This window comes from Heteronotia binoei, chromosome 8 (assembly GCF_032191835.1).
Source record: "Heteronotia binoei isolate CCM8104 ecotype False Entrance Well chromosome 8, APGP_CSIRO_Hbin_v1, whole genome shotgun sequence".
NCBI classification, from domain to species: domain Eukaryota; kingdom Metazoa; phylum Chordata; class Lepidosauria; order Squamata; family Gekkonidae; genus Heteronotia; species Heteronotia binoei.
The window spans coordinates 101469196-101493389 of NC_083230.1; the positions used below are offsets into that span (position 1 = coordinate 101469196).

The window sequence follows — 24194 nt, forward strand, 5'->3', positions numbered from 1 at the left end:
GCAGACTCGTATCTGGGAGAACCAGGTTTGATTCTCCACTCCTCCACATGCAGCTGCTGGAATGGCCTTGGGTGAGCCATAGCTCTCGCAGGAGTTGTCCTTGAAAGGGCAGCTGCTGTGAGAGCCTTCTCAGCCCCACCCACCTCACAGGGTGGCTGTTGTGTGGGGAGAAGATATAGGAGATTGTAAGCCGCTCTGAGTCTCTGATTCAGAGATAAGGGAGGAGTATAAATCTGCAGTCTTCTTCTTCTCATACATGTATTTGAACATGTCCGCTTGATGTCCCTTCTTCCAGCAGCCAGTACAGATGAATGATGCCCCAGAGGCTTTGCTAGGTGTCTGTAAAGAGATTCAGTACTAGGTGCAAACTTCACGGTAAGCTTCAAAGGCTGGCCTCTGTCCAAAATACAAGAGCGTCATCACATGACGTCCCCAGTGTGATGATGTCACTTCCTTGTGATGTCACATTGGATTGTGGCTGTTGTAGGGGAGGTTTCCCTGTGCTGGCCAGCTGGCTGGTGGTGAGCTGGAGCCTGCAAAATTGGGGGATCCCCCACTCCCACCTGGGAGTTGGCAACCCTGCCTACCAGAATGGGTATGGAGGTGCCTTATCCCTGCATTCTGGAAGGCATTGTTTAAATGACATTTGATGACGAATAATTGGAATTTGCAAATCTGTTCAAGCTGTTTTTATCTTGCAGTTTGATTGTTTAGATGCTTTTCATGAACTTGCAGCTTGTTGGTGCTTTGTTTGTTGTTTTGGAGTCTAAGGAGATCAGGTGAAATAGAAGTATTTTAAATAAATGCATATATATGGTAGTCAGTTTATAGGACTACGGAGCTGGCTACAGACAGAAGTGCCCTGCCGCACATTCACATGGGGTCTTAATACTGGTTGATGATGGGAAACTGCCTTGACCTGCATTCCCAGAGAGACAGAAGTCCCACATTTTATATAAAACTTCGGTGTACCATTTAAATGAACAGTGGCTTAAGTGGCTACTACAGCTTTACAGGAAGGTAGACCCACGGCTACTCTTCCTTCAGCTAGGGCTGTGGCTCAGTAGCATAATATCTTCTTTGCAAGAAGAAGGTTGCAGATTCAATTGCTGGCATCCCCCATGTAAAAGATCAGATAGGAGGTGATATAAAAGGCCTCCGCCTGAGACCCTGGGATGCTGCTGCCTGTTAGAGTAGATAATAATGACTACTGATCTGGTTCAGTATAAAGCAGCTTCATGTGTCTATTCTGTGATTTCTTTCTGGAAGCACAGGGCAGTTTAAGCCAGCTGTAGAATTGCCACCTGTTTTCTTGATAGAGGCTCTGTATTATGGTTGCCAGGTCTGGTCTGGCAACCAGTGGGAGTCTGGCAGGGCCAGCCCTGTCACTAGGCAAACTAGGCAGTTGTCTAGAGCACCAGCTCTCCAGGGGTACCAAACTGGACTCCCCCCATGTGACTCAGTTACATCAGTGCAAGGGGGGGGGGCGCCAGAAGTTAGCCTTGCCTAGGGTGCCAGACAGTCTAAGGCTGGCCCTGAAGACCGGGGGATAGGAGCATGGAGGAGACCTGATGGCATGATATCACTTCCAGGGAAAACATGGAAGCAACATCAGTCCTCTCTAGGAATCACCAAAACCTTTATCATTTTACCATAGTTTCTGATGATTCTTAGAGAGGGACCTCTAGGCATAGCAGAAAACTATGGTTGCAGCAGTTCCTAGAGATTGCAGCAGTTCCTAGAGAGGCACAATGACAATACGCTGCAAGCCCACTGTCAATTAAAAAAAAATTCTTCCAACACCACTCAGAGATGGTGGGAAATGCGAAGAGGGGGCAGGGATCCACTGTTCCGCATAGGGGGACTGACAATTCTACTCTGCAACTTTGTGAATAATATGATGATGTGCAGAAATCCCACATACGGTTTTTATCCCAACCATTCTTGACAGGATACCAGATCAGCTTTCTGCACTATGTGATATACAGAAATTTGAGAGAGCCAGAGTTCCCGAAACCCTGTTATGCCAGGAAGAATAGCACCTGTTGATTGTCTATGTTAAAATGCTTGGCTTTAGAGTGATAACTCCGTGTTCAGTGGATTGGGATGTTATGGTGGGTGTTTTTTTGGTAGTAACACTGGAAACAGACTATAAATCATATTTAAATGAGAGATCAGTGTAGTGCAACGGTAACATTTGCTAGCAGATACAAACTGCCTGGTTTTGTGTGTGTGTGTGTTTTTAAGCAGCCATCATCTCCGATCTTGAAATGAGATTCATCTTTTCTTGTACCATTTCATCTGTGCTGTTCATTTTTGTGGGCACAGGGCCAGACTTGGCAAGGAGTTGGAGATCTCTGATTGAGTCACCCACTGCTTTCAGTCCTTATATTTAATAGCCACGGGATGGAACTGATACAAATGTTAAAAATCTGTATAACAAGGCTAGAGGTTCGATTCATTAAAAAGTGGATAAAATCTGATTCATTAAAAAGTGGGGTTAAGTGGCCACTACCATTAGAAGGAATGGTTGCCAGCCCAATGCTGAAGGCTACAGAGGTGGATACCTAGCAGAACATTGTCATGTGATGCCACTTCTAGCTGCATAACTGGAAGTGACATCACAAGTCAGACGATGCTCAAGGGTTTCCTCTAGGTGGAGGAAGGGTCCCCTGCTACCAGGCACTGCCCCCCAGCTGTGAATCAGCTGGCCGGAGGCAGGACTGACTTGGAGAAAGAGAACGGCCCGGGCCTTTTTGCCAGTGTTGTACAGGAAGTGACATCATCTTCTTTGTGGTCTCTGTGCAGGCCACACACTGGGTACTGCACCTGCGCTGTGCTCCTCTTTGGGAAAATTCTAGAGCTTAGATTTTCAGTGGGCTTCTCAGCTCTGGGGAGCAGGCATCCACTGCACATGCCTGGAGCTGAGGGAAACCCACCCCCATCTCAGTTCCTTCCTTAACAACTGCCAGCTGGATGGAAATTTCTCTCCTCTTGCCTCTCCTCTTCGTATTTCGATGTTTTCTCTGGGACTGTTATAGATAAGACATTCTATCTGTTTTTTTCTCTTCTCCCACTTTCTCTAATCTAAAACAAACAAACAAAAAAGTCTGTGGCTGCACAGAAGACCATTCAAAGACCATCAGTTACAGGTAAGCAACCTGTTTATCACACCCACGAGGTCCAGGCAATGCTCTGGTAGTTGGGCAAAAACTCTATGATAGAAGTAGGGCTTTCTTTGAGCAGGAACACACAGGAATGCAGTTCCGGCTGGCTTGGTGTCAGGGAGTGTGGCCTAATATGCACATGAATTCTTGCTGGGCTTTTCCTACAAAAAAGCCCTGTGGAAAACAATGCTGAGGTTAGGGGTGTGGCCTAATACACAAATGAGTTTCTGCTAGGCTTTTCCTACAAAAAAGTCCTGTGTGAAACAATGCTGAGGGTGTGGCCTAATATGCAAATGAGGCTAGATGGCCATCTGACAGCAATGAAGATCCTGTGAATTTAGGGGGAAGTGTTTGTGAGTTTCCTGCATTGTGCACGGGGTTGGACTAGATGACCCTAGAGGTCCCTTCCAACTCTATGATTCTATGATTCCTGCTGGGCTTTTTCTACAAAAAAATCCCTGGATAGAAACAAGAGTTTTTGCCAAAATACCAGTGTTGCCTGGACATCCCTGGTGTGATGACATCACTTGCTGTGTGATGCCAGTGATTGGGCCTAGGCCCTTCTCTTTCTTCAGGTAAGTCCCCCTTATAGGTTGCTAGGAGGGACCTGGCAACCCTAGTTTCCCTGATATGCTGTGGTAAATAAAGGAAACTCTTAGAGCATTACAGGATGCAGTGCATCACTGCTGGGTTCTTAGACAGAAGTGACATTGTGAAGTCACATGATGTCTTCCACCACTCCCTGGCAAGGAGGCAGGGAGTGCGGGCACTGGGCATCTAGCAACCATACTAGGAGGAGGTGAGGGATAGAGAAGCAGAGTTAGGGGGAAGTAGAACCAGGGTAGGGGGAAGAGCTGGTAGGGGAGGGGACATTAAGCTGGAATGGGGGTGGGGGAGATGGAAGGCAAGGTCAAGACATTCTGAGGCCCTAAAGTATGTCAAATTTAAGAGGCCTAATGGGCTCTTGAAATGCTAGTTTGGAACATATGAATTTGCCTTACGCAGAATAAGGCCATTGGTCCATCAAGGTCAGTATTATCTTCTCAGATTGGCAGCGGCTCTTCAATATCTGAGGCAGAGTAGGTGCTTTCTGCATACCACACCTAATCCAATCAGGCCTGCTGTTGTCATTCTTCATCTGAAAGCACTCCACTTTCCAATATGGAGGAAGAAGTGCATCTGTATCTGAAGAAGTGAGCAGAGACTCAAGGAAGCTCATACTCTACCACAAATGTTGTTAGTCTTTAAGGTGCTATTGGAGACTTGCTCTCTTCTGCTTAGCGCTGCCAGCTCCCAGGTCCCAGTGGGGCTTCCTTGCTTTTGGGGGCTTTGATCTGCTGCTGGCCAGCTGGCTGGTGGGGGAAACTCCAAACCCACACAGGGACATCACTGCACAATGCCCCTGTCACTTCTGGGTGACATCATCACATGGGGATGTTGTGTGGCAATGCTATGTTTTTGGGCAAACTCTGTGGTTTTGAAGGCAAAAAACCATAAAGTTTTCCCCAAAAAACAGAGTGTTACATGCAACATCGCTGACATGATGATGTCACTTCCAAGTGATATCATCACTTGGGGATGTTGTGCACAACATCCTGCCCACCACCAGAATGTCCCCAAATCCCCCCACTGTGATGGTGAGGGAATTTGGCAACCCCATTTCTACTATTACAGACAGACTGCCCATCTTGATCTATGCCCCAGGGCCAGGGAGACATAGCAGGCAGGATGTCTTCAAAACCTTCTTTCCTGTGGAGAACAGCAAGGCAGGGAACAACCTAAACTTAACAATGACTGGCATCCTCACCACCAACAACCCAGTTCTAACTAGTATATCCCAGAAGACACAGCCATTCATGTGAGGAGAGGGAGTTCTATGGTTCCATATACTTCAGAAATCATGTTTGGCACACCGCTACTTCTATGTTTCTTCTGTCCTTTGTAGGAAGAGATAGGAAGTGGAACAGAGGGACAAGTTGCTAGGACTTTTCATGTCCTGGGAATGGGGGTAGAAGAAAACTGATGTTGGCAGGACCTGAAGAGGCTTATCTTGGACCTGGCCAGGGGAGGTGACAAAAGGCAAGCTGATGCCCACTACTGCTCCTGCTACCCTCACCAGTGGCTTCTGACTACTGAGACAAGCTGCTCTCGTGGTACTTTCAGCCTCAATGAAGCTGTTTGGCTCAGCTTACTCTGTAGGGTTGCCAAGTTCCTCTTGGCTGCTGATGGGGGATAGCAGGGATACCAGACCCTCCCAGCAGGCTGTTCGGGGGAAATTACCCCCAATAGGGAAGAACATGGAAATTAAACGTGACTTGCCTATGTGACCCGGAAGTGACGTAGGTACGTCGGGGACATTGGTTGGTGATGCTCTGGTTTTGGGGCAAAACTCTATGATAGAAGCTGGGGTGGAGCCCGAAGATGGCAGGTTTTGGGTAGGGGAAGGACTTCAATGGAGTATAATTAGGACTGCCAGGTCTGGGTTGAAGAATACCTGGAGATTTTGGTGGTGGAGCCTGAAGAAGGTGGGGTTTGGAAAGGGGAGACGTCTCAGCAGATTCTAATGCCATAGAGTTCACAGTCCAAAGCAGCCATTTTCTCCAGCAGAACTGATCTCTGTAAGCTGGAGATCAATTGTAATGGAAGGAAATCTCCAGGTGCCAACTGTAGGTTTGCAACTTTAGGTATAACTTCAGAGTCCACCATCCATAGTGGCCATTTTCTCCAGGTGAACTGATCTCTATCACCTGGTGCTCAGTTGTAATCCCAGGAGAATGTCAGTCACCACCTGGAGATTGACAACCCTAAATGCCATGGAGTCCACAATACAAAGCCTCTAGTGTCCTGGCCCCTCTGGTGGACCTCCTGATGGCAGCTGGGTTGTTTTTTTGCTCACTATGTGACAAGAGTGTTGGACTGGATAGGCCATTGGCCTGATCCAACATGGCTCCTCTTATGTTCTTATGAGAGCCTCTGCCACTGGTCAGTGCCTTCCACTGGTTGCCAGGCCCTGCCTAGTGATCCTAAACACCATGGTGAAAGCTTTGGCAGTCTTTGCTCTAGTTTGCTTCTTGTCACTTCAGTGGAGGATCAGGAAATGGAGCCATGGTGTCTCTCAAAAGAAGCTGATTCAGAAATTCCTTAGCTTGTCAATGGGTTCTTGCATATTTTTGCCTATTGATGAAGTCTCTTTCCTGGTTTCCTCACCATCTTGCTATTAATATGTACGGGAAGAAAAGCTAGTATGAGAACTCTCTTTCTGTTCGCTTCCCCCCACGAGAGCTGTCCCTTGCATAATCCTGCTGCACGTTAGTGTTCTTGTCTTCATGACATCATGATGTGTTGCCATGGAAATTATTGTAATGTCATGAAAATTAGCATCACGGATTCACTGAAAAGACAGGCAAAATTCAAAGCATGATTCCGAGTCTGACTTGCTGTGAAAATCAGAAGTAAAAGGAGCAGTGAGTAAGAATCAGCAGTAAAGAGCATGATTGTGGGAAGAGCAAAGCAGAATATTTTCCTGGTTGATAGGTTCTGATCTTTGTTTGTAATCCCCCAAATATGGTAATCAAAATACATGTTTTCCCCCCTATTATCTTTTTTTCTTTCATTTTCACAGCTGGAATTACCTTCCTGCCAAACCACAGACCACTTTTTAAATTGTAGTTTGATTTTTTTTTAATGTGTGTTGCATTGGTGAAAATGAAAGAAGAACCCCAGAGCTGTCCATGCTCAATTTTCTATACATATATAAATGTCACTAGTGGATTGTGGCCTTTGTATGTTTCTAGGATTGCCAAGTCTGACTCAAGAAATATCTGTGGACTTTGGGGGTAGAGCCAGGAGACTTTGGGGATGGAGCCAGGAGCAAGGGTGTCACAAGCATGATTGAACTCTGAAGGGAGCTCTACCCATCACATTTAAATGGACCACACAACTTTTAAATGTTTCCCCTCAATTGGAAATAATGAATGATAGGGGCATCTCATTGGAAATAATGAAAGATAGGGGCACCTTCTTTTGGGGCTCATAGTATTGGACCCCTGGTCCAATCTTTTTGAAACTTGGGAGATGTTTTGAGAAGAAGCGCCAGATGCTATGCTGAAAATATGGTGTCTTTATCTAAAAAAACAGCCCACCTAGAGCCCCAGATACCTACAGACTAATTTTCCATTATACCCAGTATAATGGAATACCCAGTAGTCTTTCCTTTTCACAAGGGGTGTCAAATATGTGGCCCACAGGCCAAACCAGCCCACCCAGGGCTTTAATCAGGCCTGCAGGGCTCTCTTGCCCCCCCCAGTCGGAATGAAGAGGCAGACACAATTGTTGGGTTTTAAACCGGGCCGCTTTATTAGAATTAACAAATATAACTGGCAGGGGGGGGGAAACCAGACCAGACAAGCCCTGGGGTCAACACCTGGACCCCGCCTTGTCCAAAGGGCGAGCCACCCTGCCCCCAGCACAAACCCGCCGTAATCGGGTTGTAACTGAGCGGCCAGGCCTCCAGCCATCACCAACCGGGCTGGCATCAATCCCCATGGAAAGATCCACCCAGGTGAGGCTCCCTGTGATCTGCATCACCGTACTGAGCCGTATAGCCCATCTACGGTTCCTGCAGACCACCGCACCACCGGTGCTAGGCCATAGGTGCTCCCCTGGAAAACCCAGTGGCCAAACCTCATCCAGCCTGCGACCGAACTAATACTCAACAAAACCTAACCTACTAGGCAGTACAAGGTAGGCGAAAAACACCCCCACGTAGGCCAATTGTGCGGGAGTGAAAAAATTCCTACCTGGCCCCAACAGGCGACCGGCATGTACCTGTACTGCCAATGGGAAGGGTGGGCGGGCAGAGAGCCGAAACAAAAACTGCGTGGCAAAGCGGGAGCCGGGGCTTATATAGCCCCAACTCCGCGCCTTGCAAAAACACCCGTATGTCGGGGGATGTTACTGCCACTCCCTCCTTCCGGGGATGCAAAGACGGCCCCCAGCCTATAGCCAGCGAGCTGGGTCGGCTGGGAAGGGGCCGGACCTTGCCCCCCCAGTCGGAATGAAGAGGCAGACACAATTGTTGGGTTTTAAACCGGGCCGCTTTATTAGAATTAACAAATATAACTGACAGGGGGGGGGAAACCAGACCAGACAAGCCCTGGGGTCAACACCTGGACCCCGCCTTGTCCAAAGGGCGAGCCACCCTGCCCCCAGCACAAACCCGCCGTAATCGGGTTGTAACTGAGCGGCCAGGCCTCCAGCCATCACCAACCGGGCTGGCATCAATCCCCATGGAAAGATCCACCCAGGTGAGGCTCCCTGTGATCTGCATCACCGTACTGAGCCGTATAGCCCATCTACGGTTCCTGCAGACCACCGCACCACCGGTGCTAGGCCATAGGTGCTCCCCTGGAAAACCCAGTGGCCAAACCTCATCCAGCCACCGCCAATGCCAAGCCTCTGCTTAGGCATTAGCGCCCCAACGGGTGGCCCAGAGCCGACCGCACCCCCTGCCGAATTTCCTCTAAGAAGGCCCGGTTGCCCAAATTGAATAAATGAACACCAGCCGGCCGATACAGGTCCACTTGATTGACCCGTATGGCCGGATGAGGGAGGAAAATTCCTAGTCCGTCCTCCATGGCCTTCTGAATGGCCCTATTGGCCTTACGTCTGGCCCGTTCAATACCACCCGGCAAAATGGCGTGCCTCCACACCCTGCGTGGCAAAATTGCCGACCACCAGTATAACCCCAGGCCACCTGCGACGAATTTCGCGGAGGTCAGCCAACGCCTGCTGGGAAAGAACCTTCCCACGCAGCAACCCCAAGTCGTTCCCTCCCAAGTGAACGACAAGAATGTGAGGAGGCAACGCCCTTCGCTCCCTGAACAACAGCGGCATGATCCCGGGCCAGCGCAGCCCCCGACGACCCAGCCATTCAACAGTAGCCCATGCACTGAGACCGAGCTGGGTGCCCACAGGAAACCGTCTGGCGTAATGGGCAGCCCAAAAAGCCATGCTGTGCCCGCAGATGAGAACCCGCCTTCTCTCACCCCGAGCCACAGCACCTGAAAAACAAACCACAGTCAGCAACATGCACAAAAATTAACCAACCACCCAACGGGCTGCTAGTGACCAAGGGGCACACATAAGCTTATAAGCCACTGACCGCCATCGGCCGATACGCTGGATGGCAGAGGGCGCGTAGCCCATAGCAGCAGCTGTGGAGGCCAGAAGTGACCGCCCCTGGCTGCACTACCAATTCGCTTACACGCAGGGCCCCAAAGAAGGCCAACAGCAGGCAGCGTGGGACAATGCAGGCTCCCGTGGGGAAGGGGAAACATTAGGCCCACCCCCAAACAATCTGCGGAGGACTGCATTCCTTAACTATTTTATCCCGGACAACCAGTTCAGTACCCACAACCGATCTTAGATTGGGGTCTACAAAAAAAGGGGGGGGCCGAGCCCCCTGTACAGAATCCTAAACCCCCAGATTAAAACCATCCCGTAAATAGATAGCATCAGCCCTGCACGGGTATGTAGCCACTAACCTACTGAGAGCCGGCAGGCGGATGGGGCTGGGCCCCTTTTCCGGGTGGCTGCGAACCGCCGCCGCCGCCTCCGGGGCGCTTACCGCCCGCTCCAGGCTTTGATCTACTGCAGGCCGAAAGTGCATGGGGCCCACTGCACAGCGGACATTCGTGACGGAATTTACAAGGCTCCCTGGGACAGACCCCCTTGGAGGCAAACTCCCAGCACAACAACCGGGAATGATCCGGCTGGCCCACGGAAACGCGGGCGCTTGGGGTAGTCTCCTGTTGCTGTGATCTCTGCACCAAATGGCCGCTGTCGGACCTATCCCCGGAATTTGGTTTTGCCGGGGCCATCAGCTGCAACCACAGCTGCTGATTTATTTGGTCCCACGGCATTCCGGGATTGACGGCGGCCCGCATCCGAAAGGCTTCGTCATATTGCAGCCATGCTGCCCCGGCGAAGTCCGTGTAAGCCCTATAGACTATATCTATATATTGAAAGAGGGCGGCCGCCCTAGCCGGCTGTGCCCTTGCGATGACCCCGGCATAGATCAGGAAGCCGGGCAACCAATTTGCCCAGGCCCTGTCAACCTTCCTGCGCTTTATCTTTTCCTTGTCCCTGTCGTCGAGCTCATCCTTACTTTTCTTCTCGAGCTCCCTGAACAGGAGACCAAAAACATCGACGTACTCCCCACGTAGGATTTTCTCGCGCGTGGCCGGCGTCAGATGCTCCCCCAAAGGCAAAGAAGTGTCGCCATAAGGGAGAGCATGAAAGGGGATACTTGCATAGGGGTTTGGTGGATAGAACCACCCACCCGCTTGCGTTGCAGGCCATGCTCCCTGCCATTGTGCCCCCTGTTGACCACCCCATGGCAAAATGCCCGGTGTGGCCAGTGAGGGAGGGGCTGCAGGGGGCGCCCCAGCGCCCGCCTGCTGACCAATAGGGGTAGGAACTGCGCTGGACAGCCAACTGGGTGCCTGCAAACCCCAAGCCCGTGGCTGAGCGGGGCCCAACTGTTCACTGGCACCTAACCACCCGGGCCCCCATCCCACCCCGCTCGCCCCCAGCAGATGGGGGGTTGACTGGGCGGGACCCCAAGGCCAACCTTGAACAGGCAGTGTAAGGGGCTTACCACCGTCACCCGGAAAGACGCCCGACCCTCCAGGGGGCTGCGTCCCCCCGCTTCCAGACGCCCCGTCGCCCGATGGCGCACCCGATGGGCCTTCACCTGGATCCTCCTCTTGGTCAAGTTCCAGCGGCGCTTCGGGCTCCGGCTGCCCACCCTGTAAAGCAGACAGCCTTGCAAGCAATTGGGATTCAAAAGTCAGCCGCGCCGACCGGCCGGTGGCACGGCGACGGCCCTCCCAAATGGGTGCCCCCCTGGCCACACGCTCCTGTTCGAGGGCAGTCAATTGACTAATAATGGCGAGACGAACCCGCTCACTCTGACCCTGGTCCCCAGCAGGGGCTCCTTGCTGACCCCGCCCCCGGGGTGGGCGAGCGGGCTGCTTGCCCTTAGACTTGCCCTGACCCTTTTTTGGGGCCATCCTCAACTGACGACCAGCACAAGGCTGGGGCTTACAGACGACCCAAAGGCCCCTTTCAGCCCCACCCACCTACCCTTAGGAGGAGATATCTGCACGCCCTACAATGGGGTAGCCCAAGCTGCCTATCCCAAACCCCGGGCAGGCACCGCCCTCGGAGCTGCTAACCCCAAGGTAAGGAAGGGATGATGAGAGAGGGGGGGGGGAAGTTTGCTAGAGGCACAAGCCCCAGCACCTGGACCAAAAACTCTCCCCTCAGGACGAGCAAACCAGGGTGGGAAAGGGGGGGTAGGGAAGAGTGGCACACCCACCACCAGCAAAGGAACCCGGCTCCCCCACCAGGAGAACGTCTAGAGAAGGGGCCGCCGAATAGTGGCCAGCCTCCCACGCTCCCGTCGACTAGCGGCCGCTGCACACAGCAAGTAGGGCAAAAGCAATGAGGTAGAAATGGCCCAGCAATGGTCCCTCCCGGCCTCCCTGAAAGCCCCAGATACAACTGCCCTTTCGCTGCGTTTGTTAGCCGCCGCAAGCGCGACCCGCCGCGCGAAAACTCCAAGCTGCGCCAAGCAGCTGATCCTCGGGAAGCTCCCCGCAAGCGCGCCAAGCAGCTGATCCCCCGAAGCTCGCACGCCACTTCAAACAGCCGCCGCCGCAAGCGCGCCTCGCCGCGCGAAGCACCGGCCGCCTGCGCTGATCAGCTGTTCGTTCGAGCTCCGACCCTAGCTGCCCAGGCCACAACCCTGAGCAGCACCGACGGACGTGGCTCTCTCCAGAGAGCCGAAACAAAAACTGCGTGGCAAAGCGGGAGCCGGGGCTTATATAGCCCCAACTCCGCGCCTTGCAAAAACACCCGTATGTCGGGTGATGTTACTGCCACTCCCTCCTTCCGGGGATGCAAAGACGGCCCCCAGCCTATAGCCAGCGAGCTGGGTCGGCTGGGAAGGGGCCGGACCTTCTCCCCACTCCTGTCCTCACCCTGTGAAGCTCAGAAGACTGTGAGGATGTTCCCAGCTCCCTCTGCCTTCTCTTTGCAGAGGCCAAAGCTGAGAGCAAAGTTGCAAAGAAAATGTGGAATGGATTTCCCACTCTTGCTTCTAAACAGAGCAGAAGTGAACAGAAAACTCACTCCACATTTTCTTTGCAACTTTCAATGGAGAGAAACTTTCCAACGTTCCTATGGCCAGCTGAAGTTTCCTGGAATTGTGTCGTTGCAAACTAAGCATTGATGCCTTGAGCCAGCTTTGTCTCTTCTCAGTGGAGTAAAAACTAGTGCCTAGTTGAGAACTGACAGCCAAAGGGGGATATGACACTGGAGAATCATTGCTAACCTATGTAGACCTGGGGTGAAGGGAAGAAGTTTGCAATACCTTGCCATTTCATGTTTTCTCAGGCTGAGAGCATTTTATTTTTTAAAGTTTCTGCTGTGATCTTTGTGCTTTTCCTTGATGTTTTATTTTTAAAATTGCATTGCAAAATCTAACTATCCCCCTTTCCATTTTAAACAAAATGCTGCAGGAGTTTTAAGAATGTTTGTAATTTAAGTTAAAAATTGATATATTTAATTGTGTTGGCCTGTGTCCTCTATAAAGTCTATCTGCTATCTGGCATTACATTTTTGGACATGCATGGCTTGACCCTATAAAGTCCCATTTATGTCAGATCTGGCCTTCCTAACAAATGAGCCTGGACACCCCTGCCCTATGGGAATCAGTCTCCATAGGGTATAATGGAGTGCCTAGCAGACATTTCCCTCCCTCCCTGCTTTCTGATAAACCTGAAGCGGGGAGGGGGCTCCAAACTGGGTGATCCCCTGCCCCCACCTGGGGATATGTTTCTGTTACTTGCATTCTGTTTCATATTATTCTTGGTAATGGAAAGAGTGAATCTAAAAGGACATCCGGAGTCTGCCATTTTTAGAGGTCTGTTGGGAAAGTGAACCTCTACTAATACACTTACCTGGAAGTAAATTTCACTGAATGCAGAATGCCTTACTACTGAGTAACTGTGAACGAGATAGTACTGCACAAACAAAAGGAACAAATTAAAACATATTTAGCCACTGAAGGACTAGCTACCCATCATAACTTAGCAGTGTGCCTTGCTAAAAATTTACAGTTGCTTTAGCAACAATTTCAACAGCGGTTTTCATGTTTTTATTGATGCCAAAATGGTCGTTGCACTATCCCCCCCCCATTTAATTTTAAAAATAACAAAAAGAAATACAAATAAACTAAATATTCCATACTCCTCAAACAAGTTAAATACTCCAGGATTTCTACATAAAGCTCTGTTCTAGAGTGAGTGCCATGAAAAATGACAATGGGCTGTTCCGCTTTTCCCGTTTTCCTTCTCATCTGTTCCTATGTCTTCAGGGGAAGGGGAGTTCTGTTCCATACGTGTTTTGTTCCTTCTAGTGGCCAATTTGATATTACACTAGTTTATTTCTGGCATAAAAACATGCAGTTCAGATCTGCAGGAAGATATGCTGGACATGACACTGGTGTAATATCAAATTGACCAGTAGCAGGAGAAAAACATGCATGGAACAGAAACCCCCTGGAAGGAACAGGCACTTACAAGCAAGGAAAATGAGAATGCAGTTATTTGGCCTTTTTCCATCTGGTAACTTTGCAAATTGTACCTGGACCAGAGAGACAACAGTAGGTCTGCCAACCCCCCCGTCCAGGCAGGGATTCCCCCGCCTGGGAGATTCCCAACCTGCTGGCCTACATTGGGCCATTAGGTGGGAACCTCCCCCTACATCACCAGCGTGATGACATCACCTGGAAGTGACATCATCGTGCTGGTGACAGCGCGCAGTGGTTGCTCTAGGCATTTCCGGGAAAACTATGGTTTTCCTGGATGCTCTAGCTATTCGGGAGGGAAAACTCTATGGTACAATAGGTACCACAGAGTTTCTCCCTCCCAAATGGCTAGAGCATCCAGGAAAATCATAGAGTTTCTCTGGAAATGCCTAGAGTGGCCAAGCGTGGTGCCACCGATGCGATGATGTCACTTCCGGGTGACATTATTGCATTGCACGCACGCTTTGCACACGTGTGAATGTTCCCCCCTCCGGGACAAAGAGGACTTGGCAACACTAGACAACAGTGAGGAGTTGTATGACTCTGATCTGTACAGGACCACTTCATATTGTAGTTTGGCTGGTACACTGCACACACCTGAGGTTTATGTTATAATGACTGAGTTTCACATCTTATCCTTTGTGATGCCACTTTTTTTTAAAAAAGGCATATATCTATCCCATGGTATGAGGACAGATGATGGGTGCAAGTACTGAACTATTTCTGGCATGCACAACCTGTGATTCACCACTACCACACCAAATACAACTCTCCAACGATATATTTGACAACCACCTTGCATTTGCAAACCAAAGCAGGCAGGAAGTTCTTTACAGGGTCTTTGTGTCTGGCTTGTCGAACAGACCTAATTCTGTAATGTATGAAACAGCTCTTGCTACATGCAGTGGACTGTGGCAGTTGCCTGAAAGGAAAGACCCGTATTCCTTGCCCTGACAAATTCCCTCCTAGCACTGTATCTCCTCAATGTAAATTTTTAATCCCCTCCCCAGAGTGTTCCCTGCTCCTGCCCCACCACAGTTTACATTCTGTGGATGTGTGTGAAGCCGATTAGCTGCTGCAGGCTAGAGAATTTTTTTTTAAAAAAAGAGCAAATAAAAAAGAGAAACGTTGCATTTTGTTCACAGTGACGATCCCTGCGGTTCAGCCAGCAAGAAACCCGGGTGTGACGCGGAGGACCCGAAGGAGGCCGGCAGACACAGTGTCCAGGAAGGCAGGTCCGACACCTTGAAGTTAAAAGCCCAGCATGCGGAGCTGCAGGAAGCGCAGGTGGATCAGGCAGCGGGGTGCTCCCCTTTGGGGCAGAAGGCCAGCCTCCATCACACGGGTTCCCCCGTGCGAGGGCAGCGCAGCAAAGGGGCAGCCACATGTTCTCATGCTGCTGCCTCCGATTATGAGCTCTCCCTTGACTTAAAGAATAAACAGGTACACTGGCTTCTCCTCATGCTGTGGGAGAGGGGGTTGGGGTGTGTCGGGGCCATCTCTCGCTCGCCTCTCTAGCTTAGTTTCCATGTTCATTGACCCGCCTTGCCAACGGCAGCCAATGATGTGAACGGGAAGTCGAGCAAACGCCCTTGGGGATGGCTCTTTCCCGGTTCACGTCATGACTACTGTTTAAACAGGGCGTGAGATATTCACCATGGGCACACCAGTCACCAGGGGTGGAATTCTAGCAGGAGCTCCTTTGCATATTAGGCCACACCCCCTGGTGTAGCCAATCCTCCAAGGCTCATTTTTGTAAGGTCTTGGAAGACTGGCTACATCAGGGGTGTATGGCCTAACATGCAAAGGAGCTCCTGATAGAATTCCACCCCTGCCAGTCACCATGACAAAAATAACATACAGGCCAGCTCTCAGTGCCTTGTTATTTTTGGCTCACAATGCACAGAGATACGACATTAATCCCACAAAATCCTTTCAGACAATGCCATCCAAACCATGGACCTCCATTCAAAACAAATTCACGCACATGAAAAAGTAGATGGATATTTCGTTCGTTTTGCCTCCTCGGTACCAGTTGTGGGTGGGTGTGTGGGATGTAGGGAGGCTATATACAAATTTGCATAGTATGCATTTTTTGCTGATTATGCAAATCAAGGACAGTAATTGCTGTTATTGTCTACCAGCTGCTTTGTGTTTGCTCCTGGCAACTACAAAAAAAATAATTAAAAATTGAGGAAGTATGAGAGGAAGCAACTATTTCCCAGATCAGGATTTTCTTATGCTGTCTCTTTGAGCAACACTGAAACTCAAAGGAGAGAGAGGTATTCTGTCTATCATGGCTTTGACTTTCCTGATAGGCTAGAATGATGGAAGGTGGGTGTGGGCTTGTTTGTCACATTGTGATTGGGCAGAATACTGGCTGCACTTCTTGTCTTCTACCTGTGATTCAACAAGGGTTAACCTTTCTTCTAAAATGAAAGTGGGGAATCTGAGCTGAGTTACAGCTCATGTGGACAGTTAGTTGCTATGCCAGGAATCCAAATAAACTTTGGACAGAATAGCCATAACTCAGAGATGTGCAATGTATTTTTAGCCTTTGTCTTTTGTGTATTTGGAGATCTCTCTCATGGCGGTCCTACTATAATCCAAGACAATGCAGAAGTGGATTTATATTCATTAGGTCTTTAGGTTATATGGATCTGTGTAGCAGTGATTGACATCTAACATTTAATTAAACCATCAGAGCATTAGACAAACTGTCACAGAAAAGCTTGCAGACTTATTTTGAGTACAAGTCGGGGTTCCTATGTCTAACTGACAGCCTCCTATTTATCAATATTTGAACCTTATTTTCCTCTTCAAAGGTCCCCAAAGCAGTTTACAGCAACAACAAAAAAACATATAAGTAAACTAACCAATCAAAGCAACTAACTTTGTCCTGGGCCAGTCCTGCATCAAGTTGCTGTTTCATCCAGAGGCACAGACTGTGAGCCAAAAGGCCATGAGCCCTTTGGTTTTACCCTCTTGCCAAAGGCTTGCTCCTTTGGACACAACCTGGTTTTATATCTGCAACAGGGAGGGAAAAGCCAACACACAGCAAGGATGTTACAGCTATCAAAGATGTTTCCCCAAGTCTTTCCCAACTTTTAACCAACAAATAACACTGCAATTGTTGAAAAGACTGCCTTCCGTTCCTGGGGTAGGTTCAGCTGTTGCATTGCTGCCTGATGTGCTTGTGGAATCCTAACTGGCTGTTTTAAAGCTTTGAATTTCACTGGATGCGGCATTTCCCCATTACTGAGACGGGACAAGCCGCAGTCACTGGAATTTTCCCATTCATGGAAAGTTTAAAAGTACAAGATTCCTTTCATGCTCTGGGCCTGGAAAACCTAGCTCTTCCTCCACCCCCACAGATCGTTATATATATATATATATATATATATATATATATATATATATATATTTGAAATAATGGAATATATATAATAACAACATTAATAAAATTCCTCTTATATTTTTCATTCTTCACTTCCTCAGTGGCAGGATGACCTTCTTCCCCTTAGATTTCCTCCACCACTTCAACATCCCAGGCCCTGCTTCCCAGCTCTTTGTCTCCTTGCATGCTGCATCTTTGTGGTCATTGTTGTTTTCTGTGCTCTCACTTAAATAAATGTTCTGTTTTCCCAGGAGATTAAGTTGCATCATGGATTTTGTTATGATAGGTGGTTTGTAAATCTCCTATCCAATCATTCATGAGTCTTGTGTATCTAGCAAAGATCTTTCAGTCATGCATCTCAGACTCATGCTTGACTTAACAACGACCGATTTTGCACTCACCTTACGCTGCTCTCATGTTCGTCTTCTCAGTGCGGCTTCCTTCCGATTTCCCACTATCTGCCCCGAGGCTGCAGCAAGGATTGGTGTTTTCGTGCAGCAAACAGAAACTGCTAAAAAACAATTTTGCTGTGTGAAAATGTCTGGGGCAGATAGTGGGAAATTGGAAGGAAGCCACGCTGAGAAGACAAATGTGAGAGCGGCATAAGGTGAGTGTGAAATCGGTCAACATGTGAGGAAGGGCGCCTCACCTTGTCCTGTATCCCTCTCCACACACTCTTTCCCTCCTTCTGGCAACCCCCATATCTACTCCCTTTTTCCTTCCTCATTCCATCTCCTCAGCAATTCAGCAACCTACCATTTCCCTGCCTCCTATCTTCAACTATATTATTCATTTACATCATTTTTAAAAAATGACAAGTTTAAAAATCAGCACCTTTAGCCATGTTCTGTCTGCTGTCCTCAAATCCCTATTGTCAGACATATGATAGCTTCAGGAACAGGCTTCTTCTAGGCAGTTTTCTGAATCCAAAGAAACAAGATTGCATTAGAATGGCCAATGTAAAAATAGTAGACCAGGAAGAGTCAGAGATAAGTGGTTGAGCCTGGAAGAGATGTTGCCAGGACCAGATGAAATGGTCCTGGGATGGGGCCAGAGTGGGATGGGGAAATTGTGGCTGAAGTTGGACAGAATTGGGTGGTTGTGAATGGAGCTTTTAACAATGGCGAGCAGAGCCTTTCAGAAACCTGAGTTTGGGGAGGAAGGATTGACAGAAATCCATTGTCTTGGTATTGAGAGTAGAAAGTGCTGTCAAGTTGCAACCGACTTGCTAACAAATTTCTGTCAGATTAGTTACCCACTGTTATATCAAGAAGCAGAAGGTCTCAAGCCTTTTTGTATATTCATCCTCTGCTGCAGATTGAGATAGATTAAGTATTTATTCCTACTAAATATAGACAAATAGGAACCTGCAAAGGACTTGTGGGCAGCACCTCATTTCCTCTCCCCCATTATTTCCTCTGTCCCACCCCTGAAATCCCCCATAGCCTCTCTCGTTTTTCTGCCTCATTCTCTCCTTCCTACCCAACAGCCAACCTACCTTTATCTGTCAGCTTTCCCTCCCTCCCCCATAGGCTTGCTGGTCCCCAGGTCCAGGTGGAGGATCCCCCAGTTTTGCAGGCTCCTCCCTGCCGCTAGCCAGCTGTCCAGTGGGGGAAGCCCCGCCCAAACAGCCATGATGTACCTTTAAATCTCCGCAGGTTTAGAAGAAGCTTGCAAACTGTGTTTTAGAATGTGTGTGTGCCTTTAAGTCTCAGTAGGAGGAAATCAATATGGGGGCAAGGGTGAGCAGGCAGAGTCACATGGCTCTTCCATGTGAGTGTGTGAAGCTGTGAAAAAGGAAGAGAGCACTGTCCCTCTATTTGTTTTGCATACTTTTCAGAAGTCGTTTGCATAGTAAAATGGATAGTAAAGAATAAACTAGAACCTGATTATGGTATGGAGGAAAACTCCACTCCCTAGACTGCTTTGTTCCTTCTGAAGAAGTTGGTTGAAATACAGCAGATTGTTACATCCAGCAACTCCAGTGAGTTAATTGCCCTCATGAGATCCCAAAAGTGTGTGCTTGCAAAGTGTTTATGTTTATTTTGGCTGCTTTGTGTGCGTGAGTCACTTAATCAAGCCATGCTTGGAAATGCTACCAAAGCCTCGCAAGGGATTTGTGGGGGTATGACAAATTTGACTTTCATTTAGTGGAAGTGCAGCTGCTCGAAACCCTTTGAAGGCAAAAAAGAGGATGAGGAAATGAAGACTGTATTCACGGGAACTCCACTGCTGTATTATTATTTATTTAATTGGAATGGGAAAGTCTCCTGGATCCACCCTCAAAGTCTCCAGGCTCTACCCTATCAAGTCCCCAGCAGTTCAGCTGTCAACACCAGACCTATCGGTAAACAGGCTTTATTGAAATACTGACCTCCATAGGGCAAGATGGTTCTTGCGAAAACTGATTATGGCGGGCTCTTGCCCTATAATTATAGTCTTTATCTTAACTGTTATACATTTGAATTCAATGGCACCAAGCAAGCAAGTCCTCCCTCCCACCAAAGATCGGTTCCCATACCTCCTTCTGCAGGTGCACACATAATCATCTGAAGACAGGCCTGTGACATTGACTGTCTGATATCAGGCAGAAATACATTTCAATCAGTTACTACAGAGATAGAGATACATTGCAAACAGAGGAAACAATAGATCACAGAGTAGAACTACAAAGATGGCAAGAGACACTCTTGACACACCTCAAGGTCCCCAGATATTTCCTGAGTTGTACTTGGCAACCCTACTACCCCAGCAGCCTCTTCTTAGAAGAAATATGGCCCAACTGGGTGGTGCCAGCCACTGTGTCAGGACAACTTGCATGTTAGGGATTGGGAACTACAAGTACTTGTGTAGAGCTTTGCCCTGTTTCCCCCTCCCCACACTATTTCCTCTTTCCCTGTTCCAGGCAATCCTCATATCCTCTCCCCTTTCCCTGCCTCATTATCTCTTCTCAGCCATTTACCAACCTACCTTTTATCTGCCTCCCAACTTCAGCTGTTTTTTTTAAAAAAAATTACTTCATTTATACCCTGCTTTTGTCCACAGTGCGGACCAAAGCACTTTATGTTATTCTCCTCTCCTCATCCTCACAAGGTGACACTGAATGTATGCAGGACTTTTTTTGTAGCAGGAGCTCCTTTGCGTATTAGGCCACACCCCCTGATGTACCCAATCTTCCAAGAGTTTACAAAGCTCTTAGTGCAGGGTCTACTGTAAGCTCTTGGAGGACTGGCTCCATCAGGGGTGCGTGGCCTAATATGCAAAGGAATTCCTACTACAAAAAAGCCCTGAATGTATGTGACTGGCCCAAAATCATTCAGTGAGCTTCCTCAGCAAGATGGGGATTTGAACCTGGGCTTTCCAGATCCTATTCTGAATCTCTAACTTACACTGGCTTTCATAAGGCGGCTGCTATTAAACAATAGCAAGCAATTAGGCCTAGGTGAGTCTGCAAGTCAGATTGTATCTAATCACCCAATGATTGCTTCCAGGCCTGTTCCCAGTGAGTCCTCCCTCAAAGACTAAAATAGCTTTGAAAAGGACCCTGTCCCTCCCCTGCCTCTTGCAGACAGAAAGCAAGTCTGGAATGTTCTGGTTGCCTAGTAATAACCACTGAGGTAATCTGTTTCTTAAAGCTACAGATGCCCCTTTAATAATGTTGTTTTTTTTAAACCCCTAAAGTATTTTTCTTTTCTTAGATTTCAGATTTTTTCCCTGCAAACCTAGGACATTTTCCAGGTTGTTGCAACGTCTGTCTTGCCTATTCACAGCTCTGTTCTCTGGATTTAAGTGTCCTTAGGTTTGGCCAAGTTGAGAATTAGAATATATGATATACAGAAATAAAATTGTAGCTGGCAATTCACGTTGCCTCAGGAAGTTTTTAACCTGTTAAATTTATGTATTACATACATAAAGAATGCAGGTTCTGGGAAGTATAAGTCAACATGTTCTACTTTATTCATTCTTTCAGCTTGGTCTCCAGTATCTTAGTTCCCAGATATTTTCACCCCTAAGGTCACCAGGTTTGTGGTGGTGGTTCAAGTGGGTGAGAAACAGTAACATTAAATAAGTTCTGGTTATATTTTCCTTTCTGATTTATAATGAATGTGTTTACAGGATCCATTCCCTGTCTTGGTGAAGAGAAATTTCATCCTTCCCTCCCTGGGGGGTGAGGGAGGGATTCTGTTTTTGCCTTAATGTCGACCAATCTGTTCTGTGCCTCATTTACTTCACACCCAATGAGGAACTTCACTGCACACACTCTGGCTGATTGAAGAGACATCACCTATGGGACAAAGAACAGTTGAGTGTCTGCAAGTAGAGTACAAACTGGACACGTATAGCTCCTGTCCGCGTTATGGGAAACTGTGTCTTTTGCTTATTCCTGATGACGAGGATGGAGCCTACACATACCCAGTTTGTACATCTAGTTGCTGTGTCCTGCTAGGATAAATGTGCATAATCTGGGTGTGGGGGACAGAATGAGCGTGATAGAATTCAAGGAGAAATCTCTGAGCTCTTCCTAGCATTTGTGATGTCAGGATGCAGCCTGATCTGAGAGAATCGGGGCTTTTTAATAGCAGGAACTCCTTTGCATATTAGGCCACACACCCCTGATGTAGCCAGTCCTCCAAGAGCTTACAGGGCTCTTAGTACAGGGCCTACTGTAAGCTCCAGGAGGATTGGCTATATCAGGGATGTGTGGCCTAAGATGCAAAGAAGTTCCTGCTACAAAAATAGCCCTGGAATGGTTCCTTCCCTCCCATCACCCCACCATGATTTCCTTATTTTTACTCTTTGGTTTACCCAGAAAATATAGAATTATCTGGAGAAGTCTGAATGATTTTTCCCCCTTCCACAAGAAAGTAAAAATAAAACTATGTATAATTAGAATTATATTGAATAGGGATTAAACGAAAAACCGGATACGAGTGAAAACAAAAAAGCATAAATCCCAGATAGTACAATATGTTGGTTTGTAATGAATCTAGATGAACAAATTAAATCTTCAGTAAACAATAGAAAAGAAAGCTAAAGCAATAACACAAGTCTGTTTCATGGGGTGGTCAGACCTCAAAAATGAAGGCTTGGGAAAAACTCACCTGCAAATAAGTCAGCCAGGATTAAATGTTTTTGTGGAAGAAGGGTGTGGTCGGTCATTTTAGGCTCCTTTGAGACTCGGTGCCCCCTTGTACCATTTCAGACTCAGATCTTCATTTTGTGACAGCTTTGCCCATGCTTTCTTCTTGGCACTGTGTGATCCTAAGCATGTTTACACACAGGGTTGCCAACCTTCAGTTGCGGGCTGGAGATCTCCCAGAATTGCAACTAGATCTCTAGACAACATAGATCACTTTGTTATTTATTTATCTGAAAAATATTCATTCCACCTCTCCTGGAGAAACTGGCTGCTTTGGAAGGCAGGCTGCATGGCACCATAGTATATGAAGTCCCCTCCTTTCCCAGGCTCCACCCTCGAATCTGCAGGTATTTCTAAACCCAGAGTTGGCAACCCTAATACAAAGTTAAAGTCTCGTTGTGCTCAGTGAAGATTATTCCCAGGTCAGCATACAAACAGTTGAGGCCCAAAGCATTGAAGAAGGCTCAGCAGTAGTGGTTGTGTGAATGTCCTCTAGGATACTGTACTATACTCGGCACCAAAGAACTGTGGTTGTTGTTTTCTTTCTTTTATGTCTGAAGCAGCCCTGACAAGCCTGATCTTGTCAGATCTCAGAAGCTAAGCAGGGTTGAGCCTGGCAAGTAATTGGATGGGAGACGTCCAAAGAATATCAGGGTCAGGAGGCAGAGGATGGCAACAAAGCCACTTCTCTGAATGTCCTCTATGCTCCAGTAGGGGTCGCCAGAATTTGCTATGACTTCCGGGCATGGACTCACACATACACACATGCACACACACAAAGGCAAACAAACCCCAAAGAAACCCAGAAATGTTTGATGTGCAGCAGTAAAAAAAAGTTTCTGTTGGCACAATTGGGTTCTAAATTCTTCTACTTCAAATGTGTAGTATTGATGCACCAGTGAAGGAAGGAAGGGATCACCGTTTCCTGTGTTATTTACCAGGGCAAGCTCGCCATCAGCTCACCAACAGCAGGTGGGATTGATCTCTCTTTTCCTTCAGACCTTTTCAGAAATTATGATTGTGTATACAGGGAGCTGGGGACCATGCAGATATCCTCTGGATATGCACAGCTGCCGTGTTGCTTGGGAAGAGCAACATGGATTTTCAGCTTTGGTACATGTGAACTAGAGGCTTGAAAAACAAGAAGTTTCATTAGCATGTATAGAGGCTGTAATGTACTGGGAGACGAGCCGTGGTGGAAGCTTATTCTTTATTCGCTGGTACATTACAGAACAGAACAGACGCGGCCGGGTCCGCTAATTTATACATGCATCCCGGAACATCCCCTTCGCTGGCCAGCCCAATCCTGGCCAGTTAAACTTCCCGCCCTTGGTCTGGATTGGCGGGGCTTTTCCCGCGCAGCGCACGGCGACCTGAGTGCGCCCTCAGGTCGCGCGGCGCTTGCGCTGAGTCCGATACTCTACACTCCTCCCCTCCTAGTTTAAACGACATAGTCCTTTAGGTACCCTGGTGTTCGGCGCTCCCGTGTTGATCTCCTCGGGGTTGCCGTCGGTGGGGGGCCCGATCCCGATGTGGGAGGCGCCGTTTCTGGCTGTTGCCCGCCCGCGTCGGGTACTGGCTCCGGTTCTGGTTCCGCGGCTCCGGGGGCATCATACGTTGGTAGCTCCTGTATTGGCGGCGCCTCTTCTGGCGGTACCGTGACCGGCGGTTCCCTGCTTTCTCCCTCTGCTGACTCCTCGGGTGGGGTGCGGCGGCGCAGCTGGTCGATGTGCCGTCTCAGCACCTGGCCTCCGGCGGTGGTTACCTCGTAGGACCGGGAGCCTGTCACCCTCAAAACCCTTCCTGCTAACCACTCGGGGCCGCTTGAAAAGT

At 48.4% G+C, this 24194-nt stretch overlaps 1 protein-coding gene across 7 annotated transcripts in view; it reads left to right on the forward strand.

Annotated features, from left to right (window-relative positions):
* IQSEC3 (IQ motif and Sec7 domain ArfGEF 3) overlaps nt 1-24194 on the forward strand; it is a 268326-nt gene that overhangs the window by 161480 nt on the left and 82652 nt on the right. For all 7 annotated transcript variants that reach the window (XM_060245739.1, XM_060245740.1, XM_060245746.1 and 4 more), the window contains exon 3: nt 14970-15267. In XM_060245739.1, the coding sequence (XP_060101722.1) occupies nt 14970-15267 (298 nt within the window). The remainder of the gene's footprint in view (nt 1-14969; nt 15268-24194) is intronic.